Source organism: Tachyglossus aculeatus, chromosome 12 (genome assembly GCF_015852505.1).
Source record: "Tachyglossus aculeatus isolate mTacAcu1 chromosome 12, mTacAcu1.pri, whole genome shotgun sequence".
In the NCBI taxonomy this organism is placed as follows: Eukaryota; Metazoa; Chordata; class Mammalia; order Monotremata; family Tachyglossidae; genus Tachyglossus; species Tachyglossus aculeatus.
This window is the reverse complement of record NC_052077.1, coordinates 31,447,929-31,461,025: the sequence shown is the minus strand read 5'-3', so window position 1 is coordinate 31,461,025 and position 13,097 is coordinate 31,447,929. Positions and strand designations below refer to the sequence as shown.

At 40.4% G+C, this 13,097-nt stretch overlaps 1 protein-coding gene across 1 annotated transcript in view; it reads right to left on the bottom strand.

Moving 5' to 3' along the window:
- TLL1 (tolloid like 1) overlaps nt 1-13,097 on the bottom strand; it is a 193,138-nt gene that overhangs the window by 91,070 nt on the left and 88,971 nt on the right. The window contains exon 6 of the mRNA XM_038755294.1: nt 4,107-4,285. Coding sequence (XP_038611222.1) covers nt 4,107-4,285 — 179 coding nt within the window. The remainder of the gene's footprint in view (nt 1-4,106; nt 4,286-13,097) is intronic.

Below are 13,097 nucleotides of genomic sequence, written 5' to 3'. Positions count from 1 at the left end.
TATATTCTTCTTTTCTCCCTAGGTAGTGATGGAAACATTTCGTCTCATAAAACCCTTGAACAAAATCTGAAGCCCAGAAAGTCAAATTCTGTGGTTCTTTTGATGAGAGTTTCAGATTATGGATTGTAGAATTAAGTTCGGAGCTGTGAGACGATTCCTGTTTGGAACTGGTTTATGATGCACAAATGTCACGTGAAATTTCAAAAAAAGCAGAAGTTTTTTTTTGGGAATGGCAGAAATCTAAGAGAGGAAACTTATTTGATGACATAAAGGGAGAAAGAAATATTAAAAGAAAATGGAGACTACTACCCTCTGCTAACCGGTGTCTTGGGGACAACCAGGCAAAGATTCCTGGCAGTCCATAAGGCAAGTCGATCTCAATTGACAAAGATTTCCATTACAGTAGTCAGTTCTCCTATAAATGAATAGTTTCACTAGATGTTTGGAAAAAATGCTGCCCGGAAATTTGAAGGTGTTCTTTGAAAAATGTGTGTCTGTCTTCATAGAAATCATTGCAAAGTCAGAGAAAATTAGGATGGTATTCGTGGGACCTAGGCAAGGAGTGAGTACTATAGCTCAAATTTTCCTTTAAGATAGTACAACCCCATGTTACCAGACGTCTGACTCATCAAATAGCACAGGGTCAAAACTGCTGAAAATTAGCATGGGATAAAACTGCCTTTTTACACTCAGCTTGATGCCTACTCAAGTATCACTATTTTTAGACAATCTCTGAACAGTTGTAAGGGGTGGAAGATGATTACAGGCTTCAACACAAGTGATTATATGTAAATATTTGTCTTGCCTCCTCCATTAAAAGACATGCCCCATAGTCTTGGAGTGTATGCTCTAATTGTACTTCCCCGGTGTTTACTGCAGTGTTCTAAATTTACCCAGTGAATATTTAGGATGAGTTGATTTGTTTTAGCTGATGGGGACAAAAGCAGCTTCTCTAAAACTTGCCTGCCCTTTCAAATATTCACCTCTGGGTGCTATGAGAGCCCTGCCTCTATGCATTGTTATATGGATATCGCAGCATTATCCTGTTCATTCTTTCTTGGATTCCTGAATATCAGTAATTCTACATGCTACTCTTTTCATTTAACCTAGTTCACTGATCCGCATTCTTCTTTTTCAATCAATATTCTTCCTCCCATTTGAGATCTGAGTCCCTTATAGGCCAGGCACAGAATCTCAAATAACTGATAATAAGAATAATGATAATAGCATAATAATAACAATAATAATAATAATAGTATTTGTTAAGCACTTATGTACCAAGCACTGTACTGAGCATTTAGGTAGATATGAAATAAATCGGGTCCCACATGGGGCTCACAGTCCAAGTAGGAAGGAGAACAGCTATTTAATCCCTGCTTTGGAAATGAAGAACTGAGGCCCAGAGAAGTTATGTGACTTGCCCAAGGTCACCCAGCAGGCACATAACAGAGTTGAGATTAGAACCCTTGTCTTCCCACCCAAACTCTGTCCTCTGTCAGACTTTCCCGTCACCGTAGATGGCACCATCATCCTTCCCGACTCACAAGCCTGTAACCTTGGCATTATCCTTGACTCCGCTCTCTCATTCAACCCACCTATTCAATCCGTCACTAAATCCTGTCGGTCTCACCTTCACAACATGGCTAAAATCCGCCCTTTCCTCTCCATCCAAACTGCTACCAAGTTATACAAACACTCATCCTATCCCACCTAGATTAATGCATCTGCCTCCTTTCTGATCTCCCTTCATTCTGCCTCCCCCCACTCCACTCCATGCTTCACTCCGCTACCCGGATCATCTTTCTACAGAAACGTACAGGACACGCCACCCCCCTCCTCAAAAACCTCCAGTGATTGCCAATCCACCTCCATATCAAACAAAACCACTGGCTTTAAAGCTGTCCATCATTTTGCCCCCTCCTACCTCACCTTGCTTCTTTCTTTCTACAACCCAGCCTGTATGGTTCAACTCCTCTGGTGCTAACCTCATCACTGTGCCTGGATCTCACTTTTCTCGCCGCTGAACCCTGGCTTGGAATGCCCACCCTCTTCAAATCTGCCGGGCAATTACTCTACTCAACTTCAAAGCCTTACTGAAGGCACATCTCCACCAAGAGGCCTTCCCAGACTAAATCTCCCATCCCTGCATTGCTATGACTTGCTCCCTCTGCTCATCTCTCCTCTCTTGATAGCACTTATGTACAGATCTGCCTGTTTATTTTTATTGATGTCTGTCTCCCCCATCCCAGACTGCAAGCTTGTTGTGGGCAGGGATTGTCACATTGTTGCTGTATTGTATTTTCCCAAGTGATTAGCACATAGTAACCGCTCAATAAATATGATTGATTGAATGAACAAATGGATTAATTAATTCATTAATCAACCCAAGTCCTCTAACTCCCAGGCCCGTCTTTGCACTACACCGTACTGCTTCCATGCTGCTTGATGTAATAATAATAATGACGACATTTGTTAAGCGCTTACTATGTGCAAAGCACTGTTCTAAGTGTTGGGGAGGATACAAGGTGATCAGATTGTCCCATGTGGGGCTCACAACCCCATTTTACAGATGAGGTAACTGAGGTACAGAGAAGTGAAGTCATTCGCCCAGAGTCACACAGCGGACAATTGGCGGAGTCAGGATTTGAACCCATGAACTCTGACTCCCAAGCCTGGGCTCTTTGCATTGAGCCACGCTGCTTCTCTTGATGTGCCGAGGCTTTACTCATCTAAGCATTTAATCAACACTAGTACTAATAATAATATATGGGAATGAATAATCTTAAAATTCTTGGTGTTTGCCCTTTCCCAAATTGCAAGTGAGTTTTAAAGTGATGGGCCGCGGAACAAAAGCTGTCATGCAACTGGCAGTGGCAGATTTTGGAGGTCCCCTTTCCCTGGACTTTCATTTAACCTAGTTCACTGATCCGCATTCTTCTTTTTCAATCAATATTCTTCCTCCCACTTGAGATTTGAGTCCCTTATAGGCCAGGCACAGAATCTCAATTAACTGATAATAAGAATAATGATAATAGCATAATAATAGCAATAATAATAATAATAGTATTTGTTAAGCACTTATGTACCAAGCACTGTACTAAGCATTTAGGTAGATATAAAATCTCCCAGACTCCACCTCCCAGACAGGGAACACTATTTCCTGTTAGCATCATGGTCACCTGGCCATCATCTGCCCTGATAAGAGCTGACGAGACCTTATGTTGGTAGTGAGAGCGGGGGAGTGGGAAGGAGAGGTCTTGCTAGCCCCCAGGGCCTCCATTCCTAGAACATAATGATGGCATTTATTCATTCATTCAGTCGTATTTATTGAGCACATATTGTGTGCAGAGCACTGTACTAAGCGCTTGGGAAGTACAAGTTGGCAACATATAGAGACGGTCCCTACCCAACAGCGGGCTCACATTAAGTGCTTACAACATACAAGGCACTGTTCTAAGCACTGGGGAGGTTAGAAGGTGATCGGGTTGTCCCACGGGGGGCTCACAGTCTTAATCCCCATTTTACAGATGAGGGAACTGAGGCTCAGAGAAGTGAAGTGACTTGTCCAAAGTCACACAGCTGACAATTGGCAGAGCCGGGGTTTAAACCCATGACCTCTGACTCCAAAGCCTGGGCTCTTTCCACTGAGCCACGCTGCTTCTCTGACATCCACCAAGACACTACTCTGTAGATTAGTTTGTTAATCTAGATTTAATTTAAACATTCAGGTTTCTTCATATCAAAATTACTGCTGAGAAGTAAATGTCTCATGGTCTGAAAAAAAAGGCCATATTTCAGCTGACTAGCTTCAGAAAATATTAGATTTTTCAAGTGTTACAGAGAAGCTCTACAGAACTTGGGTGGCCAAAGACGCAGGACCTGAAGTATCTCAGTGGAAAGGTAAGGGATAATTTCAATAACAACACAGCACTAAAACTTTCATGGCAAGTTGATGACCCTCAAAAATTCCTAGAACTTGCTGATCTTTTAGCCTGATGTCTGTTATACTGAGAAATCAGTTGAAAGCTTTTAAAGAATATAATAAAAAGAAAATAAAAGGATGTCAGGGAAATGTAAAGTAGTGAACTCTTTAGTATACACCTCACCTGGTTGAATGTTTTCTCTAATTATGGTCACATGATCATCTCGGTCCGGTCGGGTATGTTCATGCCAAAAGCCTATCACATGGCCCAATTCGTGAACAACAATCCCAAATTTATCACAGTTCTTGCCGATGGATATGGCCTGAGGTCCATTGCCCCTCCGACCCACATAAGAGCAACACCTGGAAGAAAATTTTAGAGAGAAATTACATATTCAACCTTCCCTAACCTTAAACTCCCCCACAAAAAAAGACTATACAGCAGTCGGTACCAGAACTCTGAGTTACACTGAAAAAAAAGTCATTTCCAAATTCTAGCTGGGCTGTAACATTAAATTACTCTTAATTGACAAAGCCCAGCATGTTTTTTTTTAAAAAAAAAAAACCAAGGAAGTGCCAAAATGTTATCAAACTATAAACCAAACAAAGCCCTCAGAGCAGGTATTGGTTTTAACCTGCTGTGGAAATGCAAGATCCCAACCTACAGCAGACATCACAACCAGTTTTTAATAATAATAATAACAATAATAATAATAATAATGGCATTTATTAAGCGCTTACTATGTGCAAAGCACTGTTCTAAGTGCTGCAGAGGTTACAAGGTGATCAGGTTGTCCCACAGGGGGCTCACAGTCTTTATCCCCATTTTACAGATGAGGTAACTGAGGCACAGAGAAGTTAAGTGACTTGCCCAGAGTCACACAGCTGACAACTGGCAGAGCTGGGATTTGAACCCATGACCTCTGACTCCAAAGCCCGTGCTCTTTCCACTGCGCCATGCTGCTTCTCAACAGCTGCTGTTTTTCAGCAGTTTTATTCAGATTCATGAATGTCACCAGATATATTTCTCAAACTTAATTGCTCAATGGAGAGTTTGTACCCTTGTCAACAGTTATGGCATAAACAGAATTTCTGACTTTTTCCATCAGTGAAAAGGAAGTGAGCATTAAACAGCAAAATACAATCTAAAAATAGTTATTAGCACTGTAGTAGTATAGATTACAGCCTTGCCTTGTAGTCATCAAATTTATTTACTGAACTTTAAGGATCCTCACCACTACAAAGTGAAAGTAAATGTATTTTTTAAACTCATAAAATGAAAATATTTAAGAAGGGATCTGCTTCCATTAATTTGTAGCACAATAGGTGCCGCTGGCTCTGCCATGATCTTTCTATGGAATGAATTTATGTCAACACGTTGTTTGAAACCCTCAGACCTCAAAACCCCCGGTCACCTAAATTGTTACTGTCAGCAGTCAGCAGGCTAACTTCAAATCTTTATTAGTAGGATTTTATCAATTTTATCCGCTCCTCTGCTGCAAACCTCCTCACTGTTGCCTCGTTCTCACCTGTCCCGCCGTCAACCCCCGGCCCACGTCCTTCCCCTGGCCTGAAGTGCCCTCCCTAAGCTAGCTGTCTTCCTCCCTTCAAAGCCCTACTGAGAGTTCACCTGCTCCAGGAAGCCTTCCCAGACTGAACCCCCTTTTTCCTCTCCTCCTCCCCATCTCCCCGCCCTACCCCCTTCCCCTCCCCACAGCACTTGTATATATTTGTACAGATTTATTACTCTATTTTACTTGTACATATTTACTATTCTATGTATTTTGTTAATGATGTGCGTATAGCTTTAATTCTATTTGTCCTGACGATTTTGACACCCATCTCCATGTTTTGTTTTGTTGCCTGTCTCCCCCTTCTAGACTGTGAGCCCATTGTTGGGTAGGGACCGTCTCCATATGTTGCCGACTTGTACTTCCCAAGCGCTTAGTATAGTGTTCTGCACACAGTAAGCACTCAGTAAATATGATTGAATGAATGAATGAATCAGTTTCTCATCCATAATGACAGGTAGAGAGAGAAGAAATTGGTAGAAGGACAATATTAGTTGCAGGCAGGCATATATTATTGAGATAAAGTATCATTTTGAGTCTCCTACAGATAACTGCTCCAAGTAGATTTAGGCTGCTAAGGGTATGAGAGCTGTGGAAAGCATCAACTTATCAAATATATGTTTGAAAAGGTGTAAACTTCAGGATAATAGCAGTTTCTCAGGATATTAATTGCACTCTCCAGAGGACGAAAATGATGCAAGAGGTAGAAACCCACGGATTATATTCATACCGATAGATGAAAATATAAAAGATAGGAGGGGAACTGTCTGCAATCTGAAAAGGATTCTGTCAACCTTTTGCCTTAAAATTCACACTTTCTATTCACAGCAATAAACGTTCCATGGAAAAAGAGAGTTTTTCAGGGGAATTAAGAAAATGGATTTGGAATGGAATGGAAAATTGATTTGTAAAAATAAAGCACAAGCAATTGGTCAAAGAAATTATGATAGTTCTGCTCCCATATATCAAGTTTTCCTGGAATTTAAATGAGCAATGTCTGTGAAACTACCGTTTTCCTAAAGATCATCATCAACCGTATTTGGATCGTCAGTCGTAAAGATGTAGAACATCTTGTTGAGTATATGGAAAAACTGGGAAATAGAAAAGCATTATTAATCAGCTTCGAACTCAGAGGAAGAAGGGCATTAAAAAAATCAGTACTTTTACAAAATTGTGAAGCCCTATTCATTTCTATGCTAAGAATGACAATTTAAATGATTAATTAATTACAATGAATGCTTTTATTTCACCTACAATTTATATTATTCTTTCATTAATATTAAATGAATGTCTGCTATGTGCAGAGTACTTATTAGGTTTCTGTAGAATACAAAAAAGGAAAAGATGTGGTCTTTACTTGCTGGGTTAAGGTTGTCCCATGAGGATACTGGGCAAAAATACCTTTCACTGAGTATTTCCCACAAAAAGATGCTTGTCCGTAAATACACAGACTTAGAAACAGTGCCAGGGGCAGGAAAATAAATTATCACCACTCCCAAACCTTAAGCCCCCACAGCACTCATGCATGCATATATCTATAATTCTATTTATTTATATTGATGCTTATTTACTTGTTTGGATGTCTGTCTCTCCCTCCCCCTCCCCTGCCCCCCAGATTGTAAACCCACCATTGACAGGGATTATCTCTCTTTATTGCTGTTTTGTACTTTCCAGTGCTTAGTACAGTGCTCTGCACACAGTAAGCACTTAATAAATACAACTGAATGAATGAATGAAGCATGACCACTTGTTCTAAATTCATTCATTCATTCAATCGTATTTATTAAGCGTTTACCGTATGCAGAGCACTGTTCTAAGCGCTTGGGAAGTACAAGTTGGCAACATATAGAGATGGTCCCTACCCAACAGTGGGCTCACAGTCTAGAAGATGAGGGCAGGACCATGTTTTTGGTTTTATTTTATTTACACAAGAGTTTATACAGTAGACCCAGACTCTCATATAGAACAGGGTCTCTATCCCACCTGATTGTCTTGTTTCTACCCCAGCACTGATTATAGAGGTCAACACATAGCAAGTACCACAGTTGCTCTGCATGCAGTGAGCACTTATTGCTCTGCATGCAGTGATCGCTCACTAAATATGCACTGATGATGATTCAGTGCTCATGAGGTGCACAGCTTACCCTACACACTTGGGTACCTTGAGGTTCTAAAGACCACGATCCTCCTTTTGCCAAGAAATACTAAAATATTGGGAGACGTGGCCTCTAAACATAAAACCAACATAAATAGGTAGAGATAAATGCAAATCATTATCTAAGTGCAGAAAAGAGGATTGTGTTGGTATTCATTCATTCATTCAATCGTATTTATTGAGCGCTTACTGTGTGCAGAGCACTGTACTAAGAGCTTGGGAAGTACAAGTTGGCAACATATAGAGACGGTCCCTACCCAACAGCGGGCTCACAGTCAAGAAGGGGGAGACAGACAACAAAACAAAACATATTAACAAAATAAAATAAATAGAATAAATATGTACAAACAAAATAAATAAATAGAGTAATAAATAATGATGCTACTGATGCCTGTTTACTTGTTTTGACGCCTTTCTGCCCCCTTCTAGACTGGGAGCCCGCTGTTGGATAGGGATCGTCTCTATCTGTGGCCAAACTGAACTTTCCAAGCGCTGAGTATGGTATGGTATGTTGGTATGATAAACAAGGGCCGGTACTAATTAGAAGAAATTTCTTCAGGGAAGGAAACCATAACATGAGGTCCAACTTGTTCAAATTGGGATATTAGGATACCTCTCTTGAGGTGAAATTGGAAGACTTTTTTTAAGAACTCGAATTTTTATCTTTCCCTGACAGACTGTGAGAAGAACGTTTACATCTAATCCTGTGATTTTAGCATTTAGTATATTTAGTATAACGTAAATATTTAAACATTTTTCCCCCCAGTGGGTATGATAAAATGTAAATGGGGCCCAACCTTGGCAATTATGGTTCAGCAGAGACAAGTGTAGCAGAGTCTGAAATGTTTGAGGGCTTTTTAGCTTCGGATGACCTTTTAAGAAATTTACATGGAAATCAATTTCAGCTGCTATAAACCATAAGGAAGTCTTGACATAAAGAGTATTTAAACAAGCTGATGAATCACATAAATAGGCAAAGCAAGATTAAAGGCTTATTGCAGTGTCAAAACAGTGGGATAGTTTCATTTGATTCACATTCCATATAAAACAGGTTTCATCTTTACCTCAGCATAATGCATTTTTATAGCCATTTAGAAGGTCTCAGGCTCCCTTTGGAAGCCCACAGTCAGAAAGAGAACAAAATGATGAAAGTGTTAAGTTTTAGAGTTAAATCTCTAAGGTAGAGATTTCAAAATGTGTATGCTTGACAAAGGTATGGTATTTAAAAAGGAACATTTCTCACAGTAATTTTCACTTTGGTATTACCTGATATTACAGGGAAAAAGAAAAATGCTTCTTTTAATAAGGGATATACAGATGATCTATGATACACTTTTGGGAGAGTTTTTAACAATTCCATTTACAACCCATTAATCCTATGGATTGAGTGCTTATTGTGTGCAAAGCACTGAACAATATAACAGTGTCGGTAGACACGAAACCAAAGATCCAAGCGTTGCAATATTATCTGCCTGACTACAAATTTCTCCCAAGCCAGCTGTCCCTAACTCTTCCTTGTCAGGTTTCTTCTGATATATTTCTAAGTCACTGTGCTAAAAGACTAGTGCAAAGGAAAGCGGGATGGCATAGTGAATGGAGCCCAGGCCTGGGAATCAGAAGGTCATGAGTTCTAATCCCGGCCCCGCCACTTATCTGCTGTGTGGCCTTTAGAAAATCACTTAACTTCTACGTGCTTCAGTGACCTCATCTGTAAAATGGGGATTAAGACAGTAAGCCTCATGCGGGACAGAGACTGTGTCCAACCCCATTTCCTTATATCCATTCCAGCGCTTAGTACAGTGCCTGGCATATAGTGAATCCTAAATGAATATCATCATCATTATTATTATTATCATTATTATTATTATCTGCCTGGAGTGCCTGGATTCTAGTAACTCACAGGATCCTCAAAATAGAAAAGATCAGAAAAATTTTAAGGCAGGAAGAAAAGTTGTAAAAATTTGTTCGATATAGGCTAATATAAAACCACCTCCTCCAAGAGTCAGAAGTGGGAAGTAGTGTGATCTAGTGGCTAGAGCACAGGCCTGGAAGCACGAAGGAGCTGGGTTCTAATCCTAGCTCCATCACTTGTCAGCTATATGACTTTTGGAAAGTCACTTGAGTTACCAGTGCCTTATGCCTCATCTGTAAAATGAGGGACATGTACTGAATCCAAGCTGATTTTATATTCTATCTACCCAACTGTTTAGTCTGGTTAAATATCATAAAAAAGAAAGTGACATTCCCAACTATTCCCATCCTACCTACTAAAATATCCGTTCTTAGTACTTTCTTGCATATCATTCTATTATCCTATTTATTCATTTTTCACTAACTGTTGTTCATATCAGACATAACCAGGTTTCCTTTTTTACCACTGCATGAACAGAATCTGGTTCTGCCTGTATTCCCCATTATTGTATTAGCTCACTGAAGGCAGGAACTATGTCCTCTTCAATCTTAGGTCCCAAGGAACTAGAAGAGCATTTGGGACACAAATTGGTGCTTTTGTAAGGGTGAAAATAATTATTTTAGCTGGATTATAAACTTGAGGTCAGGAACTATGACTACCAACACTGTGGGATTTTCTCAAGCATTTAGTACAATGCCCTGCATGGATTAAATGCTCCGTAAGTAAATTGATGGATAAGGTCTAACAAAGTGAAAGAAGGCCTTAAGACAGTCTGAGATATGAAGAACAGCACTTTTAGCATCTGTGAACTTGGCTTCCTGTCTCAGATTAACGACTATAGATTTAACTTTACGACACCAGGCTCCTAAGGTAGTCACTGTGTAACTCTTCCCTAAGCGTGGCTTTCCTGTTCTTTCTCCCTGTGTTCACCTCCCTCTCAACACAGCTGATCTTGTAGCAATCTCAATTTTATCACGATGCTCTCTCTTTCTTGCTCACTGTTTCTCCCTCCACCCCCACCCCAACCTTTGTAATATAAGCCAAGTCAGCTATCAAGAACCTGTCTCTGTTCTGGCCGTCCTACACAGTGGTCAGGTGCTTATGGCCTTTGTTACCAGCAGTTTATGTATTGACACCTTGTCAGAAAATGTCACCACTCTCTTCAGACATGTTCTTATTTTGGAAACTGAAACAGAGTTATCCTAGGCAAACAGGGTCATAGAAAACTAGATCCATTTCAACTAAGGAAGTGTTTTGGTCTTTGCTGTACAGGGAAAAATCAATATTTCATTTGGGGAAAAAATTGTTACCCATATGTTTCTTAACAGCAAAATGAAATTAGTCTAATGTTCAACTCGAGTAGTTCCTCTAGGCCATAGGCTCCTCCTCTAGACTAAGCTCGTAGTGGGCATGGGATATGTCTAACAACACTGTTGTATCGTGCTCTTCTAAGTGCTTAGTACAGGGCTCTGAACAGAGTAAGTGCTCAATAAATATTGTTGATTGACTGAAAGTTCTGCTGTAGTACACAAATAACAGGGCTAGAGTTTGGAAAAGTCCCAACCGAAGCTGCTGATGTGAGGATCTCCAGGACTTCCGCCATTTGGTTGGAAAAATGCTACCCATCTGCATGCCACAGCCCCAGCAAATGTTGGATTACCCTATACAAATGATGGCTAGATTGCCATTGAAAGATTAATGTCAAAGCTAGGTTTTCCCAGGGTAAAAATGTATTCAAACCCAGATTTACCAATCAAGGCTTTTAAGTGGTATAATAAGGGGAAAGTTACAAGCAATCTAACATATATTAACATATTCATGTGAGTATGGATATAAAAGGGGACATTTATTTGTATACACACAATACATTCACTGATTTTGACCTTCAATGTGAAATTCCTGATATTTTAACACCCTTGTACAAGTCACTTGACTGTGAGCCCGTTGTTGCGTAGAGACAGTCTCATATGTTGCCAACTTGTACTTCCCAAGCGCTTAGTACAGTGCTCTCCACATAGTAAGAGCTCATTAAATATGATTGAATGAATGAATGAATGAAGTCACCACTCTGTATCTCAGTTTTCTCATCTATATTATGAGTATAACTAATGTTTTCCTCTTCCTCTTAGACTGTGAGCCTATATGGAATAGGGACTGTGTTTGTTGCTATTATTTGGTATCCAACCCAGCCCTTAGCAGTTAAAAAACCATTAATGAATATGCCTAACTAAGCTTTTCCTCACTACTTCTACCCTAACTCTAACGGTAAAAAATTACGTGTTTCATATTCTCTTGGCCTATAAAGTCTCGGTCAAACTGGGAATGAAAAAAGAGATACATAGAAGCTGCACAGAGGGAGCAGAATGAGAGGAGATCACCGTTTGACTTACTACAGTCTATAAAGTCAACTCGATCAGGTTTTGAAGTCCGACAACCTAGATCATTCCCAGTTGATTCATTCTTGTCTTCTCTGCCCCTCACCCCCATTGATATTTTGTCCCCTAAAGTTTTACAGGTCCTCTTAGAAAATGTGGCTTGGAAATGATCCAGGTCTTCTGTACAGAAACCCAGAGAAAATGATATATGGTGGCATTTATTAAGTGCTTACTATGTGCCAAGCACTGTTCTAAGTGCTGGGGTAGATACAAAGCAATTAGGTTGTCCCACATGGGGCTCACAGTCTTAATCCCCATTTTACAGAGGAGACAACTGAGGCACAGAAAAGTTAAGTGGCTTGCTCAAGGTCGCACAGCAGACAAGTGGTTGGGAAGGATTAGAGCCCACAACCTCTGACCCCCAAGCCTGTGTACTTTCCAATAAGCTATGCTGCTAAACTACACAGGAACTGGTCATTTTTCCAGGCATTTGGACGGGAGAGAATTAATACCGTTTAGAACCAGAATCACTCCCAATAATGCCTTTGGGTGGGTGTAATGCTTCAGATTCAGTAATAGCCAAAGATATAGCTTAGTACAGTCAAGCGCTTAGCACAGTGCTCTGCACGCAGTAAGCGCTCAATAAATACAATTGAATGAATGAATGAATATAGCAAGCCAAATACTTTCATTTTGGTCATTGCCAAAGATGGTTGAACTATAAATGCAGCTAGCAAACACAGGGTGGACTAGTGGAAAGAGTACAGGATTAGAAGTCAGAGTCAGAGTCAGAGGGTATAATAATAGTAATAATGATGGTATTTGCTAAGCGCTTACTACGTGCAAAGCACTGTTCTAAGCACTGGGGGGAATACAGGGTGATCAGGTTGTCCCACGTGGGGCTCACAGTCTTAATCCCCATTTTACAGATGAGGGAACTGAGGCACAGAGAAGTGAAGTGACTTGCCCAAAGTCACACAGCTGACAATTGGTGGAGCCAGGATTTGAACCCATGACCTCTGACTCCAAAGCCCGGGCTCTTTCCACTGAGCCACGCTGCTTCGATGGGTATGGGTTCTAATCCCTGCTCTGCCACTTACCTGTTATGTGACCTTGAACAAATTAATTAATCTTCCTGTGTTTCAGTCCCCTCAATTGGCAG